Raw genomic sequence first — 19,873 nt, 5'->3', positions numbered from 1 at the left:
AGACAACTCGTATGCAACCCACCCCTTATAAAAGTACTCCTCTTCATGAATAACATGACTTATATTGTAGCACACTTTACAAAATAAGGACTAAGAGGATCAAGAGAGGCAAACAGTGGAACATTTTTTATTTTCACCTCTCTTTAAGTGAATACAAACATGTACTAAAAGTAATAAAATATGGCATCAAGTACAACTAACACCTGTTAACACTGCTAAAGAGAACAGTATATCAAAAGCCTGCCAACAGGTTGCACATTTAGTGTTTGGCTGAATACTGACACAATATAAACTAAGCACTAGTAACAAATAATTAAAATCAGAGTTCATATAAAGGTATCAGACAAGAGGGTCCAACAATCAGGAAGCAGCACAGTTGGAAGTATTAAATGATCAATAAGTGAAAAAAAGCAAGCTGAAATAAGTGAACCATGCAATGTATCAACTTACACTTTTTTTTTTTTTTTTTGCTCTGGTCCCCATCCCACAAAAACCTGAAGATTCAGACTCCATTTACTGAGATCTGAATGTTCAAAACTTATTTTTCAACCTCTTTCACAAACTTAAGGCAAAAGACTTTCACTCACATACACAAAACACAGTCACTCACACAAGTCTACACGGCTAAACAATTAGCCATACATGGAGGGGTACCTAAAATCAAGCCAACCCTAAAAAGGGACAATTAGATTTCAGTGCAGAAAATAACCCAAGCTCACTCAAGATTGATAAGCTGATATATACATGGCTCAAGAAGGTCTTTAGTCAAGAAAATCCAGAAGGTCATCATCTTCGTCATCCAACAGAGTTAGGGCAAAAATGTAGCTCCAAAGTTGGATGCCATCAATGTCCAAATCCTCCAGCACCTCAACGGTGTTCTGAAAAGATGATACATTTTGTTGGGTAAGTAACAAACAGCAATCCACTTCAAATTACTTATCTAAAACAAATAACAGTACACTACTCAATCCTTAATGAGAAAAATCACATTACTAATTACTTTCTATTAAAAAAAAAAAAAAAAAGTTTCTCCCTGCTCAATGAATTAAAATAACGTCTATATTTCCACGTCATCCTCAGCTTTCTGTTCTTGGCTGACAGAAGTGGAACCCGACGTGGTCTTTTGCTGTTGTAGCCCATCCGCCTCAAGGTTTGACATGTTGTGCATTCCGAGATGCTATTCTGCTCACTACAGTCTCTCAGGCTCTCCATCATGAACAGTTAAAACTGCTCCATTGAGCAAAAATTATGTGCAATTCACAGTTTAGTCTTTTTATATTTATCCAACACATCCTACCTCTTCTGCCATTACATTCCCTTGCACTGTATATAACAGATTTGTATTTAAATTTGCACTACGCAAGTGTATATGTATACGTGTATGCATTTTTGTCTTGTGTATTCTATATATACACACTATTTTCTATTCAATTTTTATTTTATTCTATTTTATTTATTTTTTAATTATTATCTCTGTCTTGTTGCTGTATTGTAGTGCACTGGAAGCTCCTGTCACCAAGACAAATTCCTTGTATTTGTAGGCATACTTGGCAATAAAGCTGATTCTGATACAGTTGTACAGAGCAATTATCAGAGTTACAGTAGCATTTGTCAGCTCGAACCAGTCTGGCCATTCACTATTGACCTCTCTCATCAACAATACATTTGTCAGCAGAACTGCCACTCACTGGATGTTTTTTTGTTTTTGGCACCATTCTAAGTAAACTCTAGAGACTGTTGTGTGTGAAAATCCCATAGATCAGCTGTTACAGAAATACTCAAACCAGCCCATCTGGCACCAACAATAATGCCACAGTTGAAATCACGGAGACCACATTTTCCCCATTCTGATGGTTGATGTGAACATTAACTGAAGCTCCTGACCCATATCTGCATGATTATGGATTGCACTGCTGCCACACAATTGGCCAATCAGATAATCACATGAATCACATTTTCCAAATAAAGTGGTCAGTGAGTGTATTATGCACCGCTTACAAACATGGGATATACAAAATGCAAGTTCAAGAAAGAATGGTAAAAAGGATGTGGACAAACAAGTGTTACCCTGGGTGCAGAGCGCCTGCTACGGTGTGTGACGGGGGGCCCATCATGACTGTAGATACACTCTGACTTAAAGGGGCAGCATCCATGACGCATGAAGAACATGCACTTTAATTTACTAAAGAACAAAGAATTTCATAGTTAATTTAAAAAGCCAAACAAACTGTAAAAGACCTAAACCCACAAATAAACAATTCTAACCTGCTCTTCTCTTTAAAAGAGGCTATCAGTGATGCCTTTTCCTCCCCATCACTGACCCAGTGCTTGCTGGGAATGTAAAAGGAGGATTTTACTCTGCACTGTGGACAGCCCCTGTTTTTTGAAAAATAAAATGCATTACACAAGCACAAGGGAACAGGAAAAAAAAAAAAAGAAGACAAAAATAAAACATGGAGAAAACTCACTTGATGACATCCTCTTGGAAGTCTTTCGTCTTTCGCCAGGTAACAATGCAGCTAATACAGAAAGCATGATTACAGTTGGGTAGGATGCCATAACGGCGCTCCTGTGCAGTGGATTTCTCAGAAATCTTGTCCATGCAGATGCCACAGACCACATCTTTGCTTTGGTCAAAGATCCCAGAGTTTTGCTGCCCAGTCGAAACTGCAGCACCACCCTGATCCGGTCTCTCTGTCAGACTGGTTGCCTATAATCCAATAACATGACTTAAACCCTGGCCATTGAGACCCAAAATCAATGTATAGCAGCTATTGAAATGCCTGCGATTTTCAATACACATACAGACCTTTGTTTCCGCTTTAGACATGGTTACTTTATGGACTTCAGCAGGTGCTGCACCAGGCAGAGAGCTTGCTGAACTACCGTTGCGTAAAGGATTGGAATAGGTAGCGTTGTTTTGTTGCATATGCCTTAATGCACCTGAGGAAAGGGAAAATGTGGTAAACAAATCTTTGTTGCCAACTTCTAATTAAAATAAAGTACAAATTATTATACCATGCTGGGGAGGTGCATCATCAATTCCAAACTCTTCCTCTTCTGCAATGCCTGTGGTTAAGCGTTCGAAATTCTGTTGTAACACGCTCACACTTGTGACCAGGGGTTCAGAACCTCTCCGATTCAGACTATATGCCCCTTGAGCTGGAAGAGAGGGCTCAGATCCCCGACGGTCTGCCATAGCACGGCCTGCCAACGGAGGGGGGTACACTGCAGGTGCTGAACCACGCCTGCTGCTCTCTGAAGACCCTTCAGCTCCTTGAGGAACATGGAGATACCTGCAATTTGAAACAGGGGAGCGAATTAACAATTCAACATCATTTGACAAACCACTGCTCGAACTTAAAACCAGCTGGCTCTTTACCTGCAACGATCCCCAAACCAACAACCACCTTTCTGGAAGTACCTGCACTGAACCTGGAATGGTTGTACTGCAGGAAACTCATGCAGATAGTAACAGCTTTGACCATAGCGGCAACATCCATTGATGAACTGCCTGTAAACACAGTAACATGCCCATTACATAACATTTGTTGTTAAATGCAGCACAGGCATTTCACAAGTTCTCGAAAAGGATACGGACTGTAACTTGATGTTAAACCTCCGATTAAATCAAACTTCGGATTAATATATAAATATATGATAAAACAAAAGTTGAGCCCTCAAGGGACCCGTTCGTGTTGTTATTGACGACAGCGATACACGGAAACCGTAAGACTTTAGACATTCAAAAGCGAAGAAATTTTGCCACGGTATTTTCCCCCACTAATCTGCGATAAAAGTTCGCATTTAAAGCCATAAAGTTCGTAACTGCACTAGTCTCTCTACTAAAACTAGAACGACTTTGTGTCATAACCGGATGTAAACATCTGCGCGAGAAACGAAGCAGGAAAAGTCACTTTAAAACAGATGATCGGAGTTGAAAACAAACTTCTGATCCAATAAAAAGCACAAAATACCAGCAGATTTCTCTTTCCACATTCAAGCCGCCTTTTTTCGATCGTCTATACGGTCTACTATACCGATCCATTTTATAAAGCCTCTAAAAACTGTTTTTTATATGGCTGGCGGAGCGAGTAAACGGATAAGAGTGTTTGAGAGAGTGAAGGAGTCCCACGTCACGCAGAGCGCGTGCTGACCAACCAGGGCCGCCCGTGGGAAACTTACGTTTCGAAAGAAAAACTGACTTCAAAGCATGGCATCTATAGAAAACTAGCACATGTGTTGCCAGACCTTGATTTCGTTTATTTAATACATTATTGGCAAAATTGTTTGCCTGGTGGGATTGCAACAGTCCATATCACTAATCTGCATATGTAAACAGCTGATAAACATACCCACCTACATATTGCACTGTTGCCACCTGAGTATTTGGAGGAATGTGCGTCCCTCTCCATCTTGTTGCTTGACCCTCTTTGCCTGATGAATGGCCTAATGAAATGCACACTTTTATAATTGTTGGGCGGGGCCTCCCCATTTTGACCTGCGATAAGACAGGCATGCATTTGTTTTTACTGGCAACATTTTTATACACTTTTTTTTATATCCAGGATTATTCATATAAAATAGTATTTTATATGTGTTATTTTCGTTTAATGTTAAATAATCAAATATAGGCCTATCTATATAAATAATTACCAAATGTTCACATTTAATTTGGTTTGATTAATTCTAAAAGGTCACAGAATTTTTAAAGCATTATTTTCAATCACGTTTTCATTTAAACTGCTCAATGAGAACTGCAAGACATTCCAGCATAATAGAAGCTGCTTTGAAACGATGAGTGTTGTGAAAAGTTCTATACAAATCAAATGACTTGACTTACAACAATCTAAAGGGATAGTTCACCCAAAAATGAAAATTCTCTAATCATTTACTCACCCTCATGCCATCCCAGATGTGAATGACTTTCTTTCTTCTGCAGAACACAAACGAGGATTTTTAGAAGAATATTTCAGCTCTGTTGGTCCTTACAATGCAAGTGAAAGGTGACCAGAACTTTGAAGCTCCAAAAATCACATAAAAGCCACATAAAAGCAATCCATAAGACACAAGTGGTTTAATCAATATCTTTAGAAGTGATAGGATAAGCGTGGGTGAGAAACAGATCAACATTTAAGTCCTTTTTTACTATAAATCTCCACTTTCACATTTTGACAGATTTATGGTTAAAAAAGGACTTAAAATGTTGATCTGTGTTTCACCCGCACTTATCGTATCGCTTTTTAAGATACTCTTCTGAAAATATCTGTATATCTGAGATGTATTTCAGCAGAAGAAAGTCATACACATCTGGGATGGCATGAGGGTGAGTAAATGTTCATTTTTGGATGAACATTCCCATTAATATGACTGCAAAATGCTTGTGAAATATTGGCATGTGTGAAGCTTTTGATAAATCACACAATACTGTATAGTGTCTGGAACTGTTTTACTAAGATCTATAAAAATATTAAACGACTTATAACACCTGTGCATCTTGACCTCAAAGATGGCTTAGACTGGAAAGTTAGAAAGATATTGGTGGATTTTTTTACTAAGATGCAACTATGATAATAAAACATGTCCAGGATGGCATGGGAATAAGCTTTAGTACAGTATGCTAGTTGTAATTTCATGTCTCTTTCACAGTAACAAGTTTGACCATACATCACTGATAGACTAAACAAATCAGAATAGCAAATTTCAGCTATAAAATAACATCTCAGATATCTTTTTTGAATGGTAGATGTGTTTCACATCAGTTCATTTAATTCAGTGTTGGCATATTTTTCAACATGTTTGCATTGAACCCCCAGTTTTTCAGGACTGTTTTGTGACAAGACCCGTTTTGGAAATGCCCAAATTACTAATCGATGCACCATGACACTTTTCTTGTTAATAAAACTGATTGAGAATTAATTTTACATTTATGTGCATAATGTTGTAGTCTGAATGTAACCATAGCCTGCTTGTTTTTTTTTAATACAAATCCACAGAACACATTCAATCAATATTTTCTAATTGCCATTTCTCTTGCCCACTAAAAACTCCTAAGCAGTGAAATTTCAATATATTTATGGAAGACATTCTTAATACAGCTGTTTATTAAGTAGACAATGAAATATAACTGATGTCATGTCTTAATTCAGTAAATTCAACCTTAAGCTTATAACTGACAGAATGCTTTAATACAAGCATCATTATCTTACTAATGCATAAAAAAGGGCTCAGCACATCATAACAGTTTACATGTATATTATGAACAAAGTGAGCCAACATTTCCTTCCATACAACTGAAAAGATGGTGTTTTCACACTGTTAAAGGTTTATGTCAAAGGAAGAGTTAAAGTCTGCATGAATACCAAGTAAATTAATAAACAGATTTGTCCTTAGTTTCAATACAAATATATATTTGTAGCAGCTGACACTGAACACAACATCCTCAACAAAGTAACACAATTTCTATAATAATATAACTGTCTGCTGTGAAGTTTTGTGTGGAGTATATCTTTTACTTAAGTAAAAGTGCCTAATCAAACAGAATCAAGAGGGGAAGTAAAATAATCACAAAAATAAAAGCCCTACAAACACAAAACACATCCATAAGTGGTATTTTAAGAGCTAGACTGTGCTCTGAGCTGCTTTGTGCTCCGTCTTAAAAAAAAAATAAAAAAAATAAAAAAAACATATACATACTATATATCACTTTAAAGTACTTTCAAAACAAAATTATGATGAAAAAGACAACTTCTAAAGGTGTTAGCCCTCATCAAGCAAATGAAGAACAACATGATGACAGTAGTAGTAAATGATAACTAGATGATAACTGTCTAATGTCCTGTATATAAGAACAGATTTGAGTTTAAATAAAAAACGCTTCACAATCTCAGAAAAAGTCAGTAATCAAACTCAATATTTGTAAAAGTCCTTTACAAAATTCATTTAAAAAAAATCCCATGGCACCACCAGCCCCATTTAGATGTGTGCATTCTCTCCATTCAGGAGGGAATTCTGGAGTTCATACTCCTGTCAAGTCAATGAAAGCATAACTTAAGTCTTGTGTTCAGTACATGTCTTTGTAGATCTCTTGTAAAAGCGGGTGGAGGGAGGTCTCAGATTCAGTCTTTTTGATCATTTGAACAAGTTGGGCATTCTCTGTGACCAGTTGTCTTAGGTCAGCCATCTTCTGAAGTAGTTTGGGAAAGAGATGAGTAGAGTCGGGGTGGTGTACCTGAAGATGCTGGTCCAGAGCTTGCAAGATACCATCCTGGATCTGCTCTACCTGTGTCACGTTCATCAGTCCAGGACGATCTAGAGCAAAGAGAGACAATCCTCAGCTACTTAAAAAAATAAAATAAAAAAATAAAACTATTTACATCTAGTATAAACAAAACTAAGAGTGTTTTCCTGTTGTTTTGGTTAATGAGTACTTAGTAAAAGCTTAGTTTGTTTTATTTTCAAAACAAACCAAAAACAAAGTCAGATTCTTTTGTAGATGTAAATTGTATGAATAACAAACAAAAAAAACTGTTTTCCTTTTCGAAATGCTCTTTGTCCACACTGCCATTTTTCAAAAGCTGCTCATCCACACTGATACCTCTGACAACACTTAAATCCCCTTACTGCAAATGCAGAAAAATGTAAGAAGCGTAGCCCTGCGTCATTTCCATGTATGGTCTGAAACGCAATTGTCCTCGTGTTCTGCCGCTGGAAAGCAATTCCGCGACAACTTCCCGTCGCCTTTAAAGGAATGGAATGTGAAGGTTGTACAAAGTAACATTTATCTTTAACAATGCTATCATTGTGGACAGCAGGCACAACAACATGGGCCACCATCTTGATTTTTTTTTTGGTTGAATGGATAACATGACAACAAACTTGCATCGTTTTTGAATATCTCCATTTTCCCTGTCCACACTACAACAAAGACGACGTTTTCAAATGTATCCACTTTGGAGAGCATTTTGCGAAAAGCTCAGTTTTCAATGGACAAAAACACCATCTCAGTGTGGATGAAAGGCCTAAACTTAGCAAAATTAATGCGTTTCCAAATGAAAAAGTTTTAGTGTGGATGTGGCCTCAAAGACCCAAGCCCTTACCTCCACACAATATGATGGCTGCCACAAACAGAGCAAGGTCACTGTCATCGAGCTCCAGAGCATTGAATTTGACCGCAAACTCAAACTTGGGCTCCATGATCTCACTGAAAGGTTTGCGCAGACTACGCAGGAACTCTCTCGTCACAAAGCCCTTCCCATTGGCCACCAGCAGCCCGTCTTTATTCATGAGAGATGGGAGCATCGCAAATATGGCCTCATGAACTCCATATTTTAACAGCGTTACCTGAGAAATGAAGAGAATGTGTGTCAATACCTAATTGATTACTCAAAGACACACACACACACACACACATATACAGATGAAGTCAGAATTTACATACCTGTCGTTCCAGCCTGATGACCCTACTGTCTCAGCTCGTATCTCTGCCTGCCTCTCGGACACTTTGGCCTGTATGAAGGAACGACACCTTCAGCTCAACCTTGCCAAGACAGAACTCCTTGTGACCTTAGCCAACCCATCTGTTGACCACAACCTCACTTTTCATCTTGGTACAATTACACTAACACCAACCAGAACAGCCTGGAACCTGGGAGTGGTGGTAGATGACTAGCTTAATTTCACTGCACACATCTCATCAACTGCCCGGTCTTGCAGATTCACGCTTTACTACATCAAGAAAATCAGACCTTTCCTGTCTGAATATGCTACACAGCTCCAGGTCCAAACTCTGGCCATTTCAAGACTGGACTACTGCAATGCTCTGTTGGGTGGCCTTCCAGCTAACACAATTAAGCCAGAATGCAGCAGCGCATCTGGCCTTCAATCAGCCAAAAAGGGCTCATGTCACCCCACTCTTGATTTCACTCCGCTGGCTACCTGTAGCTGCCCACATCAAATTTAAGGCTTTGACTCTGGCTTTCAGGACAGCCAAAGGAACCTCATCCTCTTACTTTAATTCACTTCTTCAAGTCTATGCTCCAACTCGCTCTCTGCAGTCTATGAATGAGCAATGCTTGGTGGTCCCATCACAAAGAGACTCAAAGTCTATTTCACGATCGTTCACTTTCTCGGCTCCTCTGTGGTAGAATGAGCTTCCAACCTCCACACGATCTGTTGTTACCTTCTCAACATTCAAGAACCAGCTGAAAACACATCTGTTCCATGAGCACTTAACCAACCCACACTAACTGTACTTACCACTGCACTCAAGATACACTTAATGTAAAAAATAAATAAAAATAAATTCCTTGTCTGTCTCTTCTGTGCTAACATCTTTACTACTCTAGCCACTGTGAGAACTTGGCAGTCCTATACTGCAGATGTTGTAAAACTTTGTATGACAAATTGCTTGCTATGTGTCTTATTTGAAAGTCGGTTTGGATAAAAGCGTCTGCTAAATGACATACACCTTAGCCAACATTTAAACTCACAATTCCTGACATTTAATCGTAGAAAACATTCCCTGTCTTAGGTCAGTTAGGATCACTTCTTTATTTTAAGAATGTGAAATGTCAGAATAATAGTAGAGAGAATGATTTATTTCAGCATTTACTTCTTTCATCACATTCCCAGTGGGTCAGAAGTTTACATACACTTAGTTAGTATTTGGTAGCATTGCCTTTAAATTGTTTAACTTGGGTCAAATGTTTCAGGTAACCTTCCACAAGCTTCTCACAATATGTTGCTGGAATTTTGGCCCATTCCTCCAGACAGAACTGGTGTAACTGAGTCAGGTTTGAAGGCCTCCTTGCTCAAACACGCTTTTTCATTTCTGCCCACAAATTTTCTATCAGATTGAGGTCAGGGCTTTGTGATGTCCACTCCAATACCTTGACTTTGTTGCCCTTAAGCCATTTTTCCACAACTTTGGAGGTATCCTCGAGGTCATTGTCCATTTGGAAGACCCATTTGCGACCGAGCTTTAACTTCCTGGCTGATATCTTGAGATGTTGCTTCAATATATCCATATAATTTTCCTTCCTCATGATGCCATCTATTTTGTGAAGTGCACCAGTCCCTCCTTCAGCAAAGCACCCCCACAACATAATGCTGCCACCCCCATGCTTCACGGTTGTGATGGTGTTCTTTGGCTTGCAAGCCTCACCCTTTTTCCTCCAAACATAACAATGGTCATTATGGCCAAACAGTTCCATTTTTGTTTCATAAGACCAGAGAACATTTCTCCAAAAAGTAAGATCTTTGTCCCCATGTGCACTTGCAAACTATAGTCTGGCTTTTTTATGGTGGTTTTGGAGCAGTGACTCCATCCTTGCTGAGCAGCTTTTCAGGTTATGTCGATATAGGACTCATTTTACTGTGGATATAGATACTTGTCTACCTGTTTCCTCCAGCATCTTCACAAGGTCCTTTGCTGTTATTCTGGGATTGATTTGCACTTTTCGCACCAAGCTACGTTCATCACTAGGAGACAGAATACGTCTCCTTCCTGAGTGGTATGATGGCTGCATGGTCCCATGGCGTTTATACTTGGGTACTATTGTTTGTACAGATGAATGTGGTACATTCACGTGTTTGGAAATTGCTCCCAAGGATGAACCAGACTTGTGGAGGTCCACAATTTTTTTTCTGAGGTCTTGGCTGATTTCTTTTAATTTTCCCATGATGTCAAGCAAAGAGGCACTGAGTTTGAAGGTAGGCCTTAAAATTCATCCACAGGTACACCTCCAATTGACTCCAATTAGTCTATCAGAAGCTAATCGGCTAATTGCCTAAAGGCTTGACATCATTTTCTGGAATTTTCCAAGCTGCTTAAAGGCAAAGTTAACTTGTATTGTGTATGTAAACTTCTGACCCACTGGAATTGTGATATAGTCAATTAAAAGTGAAATAATCTGTCTGTAAACAATTGTTGGAAAAATGACTCGTGTCATGCACAAAGTAGATGTCCTAAACGACTTGCCAGAACTATAGTATGCTAATATGAAATCTGATGAGTGGTTAAAAAATGAGTTTTAATGACTTCAACCTAAGTGTATGTAAACTTCTGACTTCAACTGTATATACACAAAACTCTTCATCTGGAGAATATATACTGTCGGCAACAAAAATCTTTAATTTATTAAATATTTACATACAGTATAGGGCATTGTAACTGAGTCAAGTATCTGTCATTTTTAAAATAAAATTCCCTGGTGTATTTCAGGCTCGTTTAAAATTCTTGTTAGTATTTTGCTAGCACACTAAACTGCTTTTGGGATTTAATTCATTTTGGACTCTTGTAGCCTCAATGTAAATGTCCATCATAGTAAAGAATGATGAAGAATCTTTGATCATTCTATAAATCTATCTGAACAAACTATTGGCTCATTAATTGGTTTATCGGCCTTTTCCACCACCTTAGTTATCAGTATCTGCAAAATCCACTATCATTTGACCTCTATTTACAAACATATACAATGAATAGAACTGACAACAGATTATTGATTACAAAATTCAGACCACAAGTCTAATTTGGCAACTAGCACCGATGTTTATCAAGGATTCAGCGATGGTCACCAATTTTGGGAGATGTCACAGTATACCCGGATGTTTCTCACCTGATCGTTAAGAAAGAGATTCACAAAGCCAGGGATGTTTTTGGCAAACTCTGTGAGTTCTCGTACAGTTTCCACTGTTGTGCACTGGCAGCGGTAGAAGACATGTACCCCAATCTCCTTGTTTGGTGGCGCTCCATTAAGTTGGTTCCAGACCAGCCCGTTTTCTGCCTGCCATAGTGAGTCCATATCATGGATCACAAATGGCTGGTGATAAAATGAGAATCTGATTAATAAAGGATTGAAAAAAGCAGCAGATCAATCATGAAAACACAACTTTTTATTTGACTAGCTATGGCAACCAAAGGTACACAATAAAAAATGGTGACCCTCGCTGCCAAGGAAAGTGCTTTTGCAAATTGATATTACATTGTAAAACTGTAAAAGCTCCTCCAGCAACCCAGTTAAACAATACCACACTGAACTTAACCAAGCTGCAATAAACCATGATAAAACTGAAATTGTCTGGGGCATCTCATTAAAAACTAAATGCATACCGCTGTGCAGCTAGTCTTGCCCGTCAAAATGCTCCGTGCTTTCTTCTTAGTCATGTTGAGGTTCCTCAGGTAGGCCGTGTTGACATGCTTGGCCAGGGTTTTGAGGTCACCCCCCCCAGAGCTTTGCAGGTTCTCCCCAGCAAGGAGCCCTGCCACTAGCTTTTTCTTCTCTGCTTCTGGCATACGTCCGTACCTGATCGCTAAGGGAGAGAAATAAAAACAAGCTTAGTTTATTTTGTGCAACAACATAACCCAGCACACATTCAAAATGCAAGCAGCAATTTATGGTCGCATATGAAGACCTCACATTTTAGTGCATGCAAAGCGAGTGGTAAAATTCTAAGCTGCCCTTCATGGATGCTTTAAATTGTGTTTGCATGTATGTGGGCTGCTCACCATCGTGGGACATGCCTAGTGCCAGGCACTTCTGGAAACGACAGTACTGGCATTTGTTCCGGTTTTTTTTCTGGACTTTACAGGCACGTTCACACCGCTCGTACTCCAGCTTCATGCGAATTGTGCGTCGGAAAAATCCCTATAAAAAAATTTTTTTTTTAAAGTAACTGGAAAAGAGCAAGGCACACATGCTCATAGATTGCTGAATTATTTCATCACAGAAGTGCAACTTCTAGCATTAGGAACTCCAGTGATTTCATTTGTATTAAACCTTGTGCAACCCTGCGTCCTCATATGAGGACATTTAATTTTGGCTTTTCTGTACACCCTATACATAACTGAAATTCAATTCAACCGACTGACCTCATATCAAGCATTAGGAACTCCAGTGATTTCATTTGTATTAAACCTTGTGCAACCCCGCGTCCTCATATGAGGACATTTAATTTTGGCTTTTCTGTATACCGTATACATAATTTAAATTCATTTCAACAGACTGACCTCATATCAGGAGACTCTAGGCTTTCATTTAAGGGTTCAATTAAATTATCAAAGCATGATGTAACATGACAAAACAAGATGGTGCTAATTTCAGTGAAATGCTTCTATGTGAGCAGATCAAACAAAAGTGCATCTGATAAGAAACCTAATTAAGTTTAAACCAGTTTGCGTCAAAAGAGTAACATCAAGTTTCATCTGATGTGCCGATTTGAAAATTCCAATGATTTATCACAAACCAGCACACTGTTCATGATGATGTCAGTGGGCGTGATCACTATTGGTAGTCAAAGGCTGCGTCTGAAAGCTGACAAATGCTGCCTTATTCTGAGATCGGTGCATTTATTTAAAATGCTGTAGGTTAAGCCATTAACAGATTTGGGAGCAACACAGCTGCCTATAGATTTCCTATGCAGCCAAGTGCATTCATTCCAGACATCAGGTTAGAAAGAAGTTCAATTTCAGGCTGCAGAAGACATTTTGCACCGAACGACAAGATTGGCAGTCATTGTACTATGTTGAACAGAACACAGATTCAGAATTGATTAAGTTAATTTTGATTCCAACATGGTTGGCAGTCATTGGACTATACTGACAATTACTTTGATTCAGAACTGAAGATAATTTTGGATTTTTCAAACGCTACAGCACTGGCTACTACTTGTTTGTTTGACAATGCAATGAGAGAACATTAAAATTTTGTAGCCAAAGAAGAGAAAAACACTAAGCTGATTTTCTATAACTTGGTATTGAAAATTCCAAAACATAGACCCACTGTCCCCATATGAGGACATACATTTTTTAGGCAAAATATTTGCTGTTCCAAGAAATCGCTTTGTTTTCATGGTATTAAGGTCCTACTAGTTACAAATCATAAAGGGAAATGGAAAATTCACACAGCAATCTCATCCAGGTCTTAGAAAGTTAAAAAAGGTTGAAAATGAATAAACTGGTTCTTGGCCTACAGTAGTATGGTACGTGAATGTTTGCTTTAGAATAACTGTGACTGCAGTAGTTGCAAGCTCAGCAAAATTACCTTGCAGCCTTCACAAGCATGAACTCCATAATGAAATCCAGAGGCTTTATCTCCACATATGCGGCATTCAACATTTAGGCCCAAACTGCTAGGGTCATCCCGACCCAGCTGTAACTGGTCAGACAATGAGAGGGAGGGAACCTGTAACGGATCTGAGAAAGAAACAAAGACAGAGACTACTTTTACCGAAGTCTCGTATGAGAATGATAACACTACTATTACTGGCTTATGTCCTATAATTTTTCATTTTTAAGGCCCCCCACCTCAGTGCTACCAAATCAGGAGCTGGTACCACCATCTGTAGAACTTTCTAACAGAATTTGTTTGGTGGTTTTAAAGGGATAAAAGTGGCTTTACCATAGTTGTGTATGTTGGGAACTAGACATGCACCAATGTATTGGCCAAACATCTGTATTGGCTGATTTAAACAATTATCTGAACTATCGGACATCGGCCATCTGTTTAAAAACAGCTGATAATCAAGGCTGATTATTTCCTGTAAAAAGGCATGGAAAATAATTAGTCTACAACTTGTGTTGTGTGTGAAAAAAAACGTCTCTTCTGTGGAATTAATTTGAATAAGGTGCCAATGACAGCAAAGATTTTACGAGGTGGAACTACTGTTAAAACTACTGTGACTTCTCACCTAAAAGCTTGACACAGCAAGGAATATGATGAGTTTGTTAAAGCTAAAGTGGAGGCTACTTCATCATTCAGAATTGCGTTAATGTGAGTTAAGAAATCTTGCCAATTTAATGTGAACCTAACAGGAGGCCATTCAGAATTGAGATAATGCGAGCTAAGAATGTTAATGTGAGTTAATAATGTGGTTTTTGTTTCAGTATTTTGTTTATACTATGACCATTTTTCCAGAAACCGAGTGACATATAGAATAGTTATTTAAATTTCTTATGAAGTTGTGTAATTAAGTATCAGTTAATTGAAACATGGTAGCATAAAAAAGCAGAACCGCAGAACTATTAGTATCAGCAGATGGTGTTGTAAATAAATGGTATCGGAACACAAATTTTGTATGAGTGCACCCCTAATAGAAACTATTTCTATATTATATGTAGAGGTGTATAGTAAGAATAAACACAGAGGATAGGCTAATGCCATCACCTGATAAAGCCCAGCCATTTAAATGCAATAGCTTTGTGTTTGAATATGAGAAGTAGAACTATTGCATGCATGTGAGAAAGTCAGAATAATGCCATAAATGGCATATCATACTACTACTGGCTCTGATGTGCCGAAGCACATTTTAAGACATTTTACCTGAAAAAGTCTGAGCTGTTATGGGAGCATTGCCTTTCTGTTGAGAACTCTCCTGCTCTGCTCCATCTCCATTCTGTAGATTCACCCCCCATGATCCCTTGCTGCCAGGTGAGGCCTCTATTCCTATAGCATCAGATGCCTCACTGCCCTCCTCAGCTGATGCTGAGCCCGGCTCCTGCAGATCTGACATACCTCCACAATCCGAGGATGCAGACTCAGCCTCCTGAGTAGCTATCCATGTTGTGACTTCAAGAATCTGTGTAGAGTTCAAGTCCGGCCGTGGAGAGGGCTGGCCCTCCATAATTCCTGTCACTGTCACATGACTTTGGGCTACAGGGCTGTCACATTTAATTTCTGAGGTAGGTTGCTCAACCTGTTCCATGGTTCTCCTGTCTGGCCGCTAAAACTCATAACCATCCATCACGTGACATTGCCACTCTTCAGAGAAAAGAGAAGAAAAGAGAAGTCATTTATTGTAATAGAATGTCAAACTACTGTATCGAAACAAGACCGTCATCATAATGATCCCACGTTTTATCCAATATAAGGGCTTTTTGACAGTCCATATGCAAGGTATGATATTGAAAATTATTAGCTGAATGAAATATGAATAATTTGGCTCAAATGCTCAAAAACGACTTCTATACTTCAAATGTTGTGCATAAAGGAAAAAGATACACAAATGTAGAGAATCTGCAACTGAAGTGGCTAACTAACTATTGTCTTAGCTATCTGGCACATGCATTTCTCTTTCTCTATTTGGCTATTTATTAATTCACCACTTCCCACTACGTGGCCTTTATCTTTTTGAGTCAGTCAGACGCAAAACATGCCGTCAGTGATTTCAGGTCAGTGGTATATTTAGTCTACACAATATGAGAGGTGATAAATCAATTAAGGCTCTGCTTGCTTGTTTACTTTAAAAGATAAGATAACCCAGCAAAGAAAGCTTCAGTGAAAAGGTGGTATGTCTATTAGATGAAGACAAACCAAAATACTTTTTTGTAACAAAGCTTACATAATCAAATGTCCTTAAACCTGATCAGATGGCCAAAAAGTATGATGCATCAAAGAAAATAAAACAAAGAAAAGTGCAAATAGTGTGCACATTCCGATTTAAAGGTACACTCAATAATTTTTTTCTCATTCATGGTTTTACTCCTAAAGAAATTAAGGGTAATTTTGAAACATATGTCTAAAATCATGTACTCTTAAATAAGATGAAATTCCTAATCATATCAGTAACCTTATAAAACCTGCTTTATTCTACACTGAGAGGGTCTCCTCATGGTGACTGCCATCTTAGGATCACATGACCAGCCGAACACAACTAATTTTATCTCAGTAACCGCCCTGTTATTGGACACTTTAATTCATGGATTAAATGATTCATGGCTGACTGTGAATAGTGAATTTCTACAGTGGCATCGGTCACTTGAAATTATTGCGTTTGAATGAGTGCACCTTTAATGAGTGCACATGCATTTAGTCACTGTGTACACATAGGATGCATATAAATTGAGGGTCACATAAAATAAACCGGATTGGCTTTAAAATTGCCATGTCATTGAAATAAAAACATTGACAAGAAAAATGTTCTATTACCTATTTGCATGAGCAAACAAGTTAAACCATAACCTGTCCACACAAAGGCCAAGATACATTCACTGAGCACTTTATTAGGAACACTATAGTCCTAATAAAGTGCTCAATGTGTTCTTCTGCTGTTGTAGCCCATCTGCCTCAAGGTTCGATGTGTTGTACATTCTGAGATGCTATTCTTCTCACTACAGTTACAAAGAGTGGTTATCTGTGTTACCGAAGCCTTTCTGTCAGCTCGAACCAGTCTGGCCATTCTCCGTTCACCTCTCTCGTCAACAAGGCATTTCGGTCCACAGAACTGCCACTCACTGGATGTTTTTTTGTTTTTGGCCCCAATCTGAGTAAACTCTAGAGACTGTTGTGCATGAAAATCCCAGGAGATCAGCAGTTACAGAAATACTCAAACCAGCCTGTCTGGCACCAACAATCATGCCACGGTCTAAATCACTGAGATCACATTAACTGAAGCTCTTGACCTATATCTGAATGATTTTATGCATTGCACTGCTGCCGCATGATTGGCTGATTGATAATTGCATAAAAAAATAGGTGTACTGGTCTTCCTTAGAAAGTGCTGAGTGAGTGTAGATTGTGTTTCATGTGGTAAAGCGTGTACATTACCAGTCAAGGTGTTCATAGAACGTATTAAAACAACTGAATGTGCAGAATTAGAGTTCACAATTCATGAGTAATCTGTGTACTGGTCCCGTACCGTCAACATGCATTAAGCAAGATGAAGCGCACAGGGGAAGTGGGCTCATTGGTTGAATACGGTCAAGTCCTTGGTTCTTCTCAGTGTGGAAGACATTGATAACAGATGTGGGAGTATCTGGTCATGTGGAAGATGGTGACCACCGCCAAACAGACTGTGTTAGTAATCCTTGAATCCTGACAAGAGGATTACCCAGCCCAGTGGTAACATTAGGCTCTGACTAACCCATAACAAAGACAATGAAATTTAATTCAACGAGACATTTTAGTTGTTACTGTACCACAAAGGGGAGCTTGGAAAAAGACCAAGCCTACCATATATATTAATAGGCTTTACGTTAACTGACATACAGTAAATGGACCGATAACAAAAGCTTTGAGCTACTGTTGAGACTTGTCAGCAACCAGTCGTGCAGGTTCTCAGGTTGTCTACTTTGTACCGAGGTTGCATGCAAGAGCCTACCCGCACAGAGGAACTTAAATGAGTCACAGTGCGTAGGTTTTGACAGACACACATTCCAGTGTCTGGACACTTTCAGTTGCTTCATAGATGTTGTGAATAGTTAAAGACACTAGGAGTATTATTACAAGGTGCAAGTTAAAGCCACTATAAAATTACGCAATGGCAAGCTATACCTTTGTGAGACAAATGTTGCCAAATACTAGTTTGTAACCTATATTATTAAAGTGAAAGTTGCCTGACCCCTGTGAACACAAGGTCAAGGTACTTAATACTCTTACATGTAGCAAAATCACAAACTTTTTTAAAACATTGTTTGCAGTACTATGAACTTTAAGATGTGCAACAAGCTATAACCTAGTCTCTCTTTCTCTCTCTCTTTTAAAGCTTTCTTCAGTCTTTTAACAATTACACTGTCTGTTTGATCCAGAAAACAGTGTACTTGATATGACAGCTGCAGGCATTGCAGTGCTCAAATTTGCCCTAATATTATGTTACTGTTAGTAACCGGTCACCAGTGTTTGAACCTTTGGAAATAAGAATGTTATTGCAAAACAAAGTCAAAATAGCTGTTCTATGTAGAATGTGCTGACTAATGTATCCTGGAAGTCCTGGTCTTACTGTATGTTAATAGTTAGCTGTGGAATAGTTTTCCTAGATTGTGGATATAGGATACAGCTAATCAAGCACCAAAAGTAATTACATAAATGTGATAAACACATTGTTAATGGAACCTTGACAAATTTGTAATGAACCATATTAATAATACAAATTAGCCAAAAAGCTAGTCAGAATGAGATGAGCTTGGCTGACAGGCACACCAAATATCACTGAGAAAAACATGACAACAAACGTTTCTTGACACGGTAACATTAACCATTCGGCAGACAACAGCATATATTTAACCTGATGTGAACCCCTACTGTTTGTTATCAGTTAAGTATAACTGCTGAATATTGCCTAACTAGCAGTTTTGGATTACCTTGGTTTTATGGGCTAGTTCCGAAGTTTCCAAACGGGAATGAATATAGTCTTCGTGTGTGGCGATAAGTGGATTTTAGACTCTGAAGAGCTCATAGTCCGTCGGTTTATATCAGTTTAACCATCACGGTGTCCCCATGTATCTCATCCCACACATGCTAGCCTGATATTAGCACCAGCTAGCTTAGTGCTAAAATATTTTCCTTATTTTTTTGCCCACGCTGAAAAATATCCTTGCCAAAACAATTACTGTCAGGTATGTTTAAAATAAGAAATATAGGTTTCTGCCTCCAAAATGTATGTTGTATCCACTTTGCTGGAAAATCCTTTTAAAACGGAGCAGACGATGGCCAACGCACTGGTATTCTAGCACTAACTTTTGCTCAATCTGGTCTAGTAACTCCATTCACTTTGATTACTCGGTTGTCAGGGAGGACAGAAATAAATTAACTAGAATAGCTGCGTGTGTGTGTGTGTGTGTGTGTGTGTGTGTGTATAATTCGCCTTCAGGGGGCGCTCCTCGGCCTAAAGTCATCGACTGGGGCAAGTCAAATGAGCGAACTCCTTTGACCACAACATCTATAACAACCTTCAAGAATGCCAGATGTGTAAGACAGCGCAGTCAGAGTAAAATAAATACGCGCAGAAGGCCCAACACTATAAAATTTGTCAGCTGAGTGAATTTGAGTGCAATACATTTTCCACACCGCGGTTTGACTTATGATCTTGTCACGTGGCATGTATCCGTCCAATGGCTGCTCAAATCCAGGCGTGTAGTTCAATCTTGCTGTTCTTTCCA

The 19,873-nt window shown here is 38.7% G+C and overlaps 2 protein-coding genes across 2 annotated transcripts; both read right to left on the bottom strand.

The window, feature by feature from the left end:
* Positions 1–111: 111 nt before the first annotated feature.
* On the bottom strand, positions 112–4,144 carry mkrn4 (makorin, ring finger protein, 4). Its single transcript, XM_051653845.1, has 8 exons — positions 3,978–4,144; positions 3,383–3,514; positions 3,019–3,296; positions 2,810–2,943; positions 2,469–2,710; positions 2,266–2,376; positions 2,068–2,182; positions 112–878 (listed from the first exon to the last, which is right to left on the bottom strand). The coding sequence occupies exons 1-8, from the start codon at positions 4,046–4,048 to the stop codon at positions 762–764; spliced, it is 1,200 nt and encodes a 399-aa protein (XP_051509805.1). The 5' UTR covers positions 4,049–4,144; the 3' UTR covers positions 112–761.
* Positions 4,145–5,747: 1,603 nt separating this feature from the next.
* On the bottom strand, positions 5,748–19,478 carry LOC127414985 (peroxisome proliferator-activated receptor delta-like). Its single transcript, XM_051653414.1, has 8 exons — positions 19,076–19,478; positions 15,321–15,758; positions 14,043–14,194; positions 12,509–12,647; positions 12,113–12,312; positions 11,619–11,822; positions 8,100–8,343; positions 5,748–7,311 (listed from the first exon to the last, which is right to left on the bottom strand). The coding sequence occupies exons 2-8, from the start codon at positions 15,700–15,702 to the stop codon at positions 7,064–7,066; spliced, it is 1,569 nt and encodes a 522-aa protein (XP_051509374.1). The 5' UTR covers positions 15,703–15,758; positions 19,076–19,478; the 3' UTR covers positions 5,748–7,063.
* Between the last annotated feature and the right edge of the window lie 395 nt (positions 19,479–19,873).

The sequence above is a fragment of the Myxocyprinus asiaticus genome, chromosome 24, assembly GCF_019703515.2.
Source record: "Myxocyprinus asiaticus isolate MX2 ecotype Aquarium Trade chromosome 24, UBuf_Myxa_2, whole genome shotgun sequence".
NCBI classification, from domain to species: domain Eukaryota; kingdom Metazoa; phylum Chordata; class Actinopteri; order Cypriniformes; family Catostomidae; genus Myxocyprinus; species Myxocyprinus asiaticus.
The sequence above is the reverse complement of the archived record's forward strand: the minus strand, read 5'-3'. Positions and strand labels throughout refer to the sequence as shown.

Bases quoted from the DNA above. Each gene is read 5' to 3' on its own strand.
- mkrn4 (XM_051653845.1), bottom strand. From the start codon at position 4,048: ATGGATCGGTATAGTAGACCGTATAGACGATCGAAAAAAGGCGGCTTG. The intron at 3,515-3,977 runs GTATTTTGTGCT...CTGTGTTTACAG, and splicing joins GTGGAAAGAGAAATCTGCTG to GCAGTTCATCAATGGATGTT. The intron at 879-2,067 runs GTAACACTTGTT...TCATCTTTTCAG, and splicing joins GCAGGCGCTCTGCACCCAGG to AACACCGTTGAGGTGCTGGA.
- LOC127414985 (XM_051653414.1), bottom strand. From the start codon at position 15,702: ATGGAACAGGTTGAGCAACCTACCTCAGAAATTAAATGTGACAGCCCT. The intron at 14,195-15,320 runs GTAAAATGTCTT...TTTCTTTCTCAG, and splicing joins AACAGCTCAGACTTTTTCAG to ATCCGTTACAGGTTCCCTCC. The intron at 7,312-8,099 runs GTAAGGGCTTGG...TCTTTGCTCTAG, and splicing joins AGCCATCATATTGTGTGGAG to ATCGTCCTGGACTGATGAAC.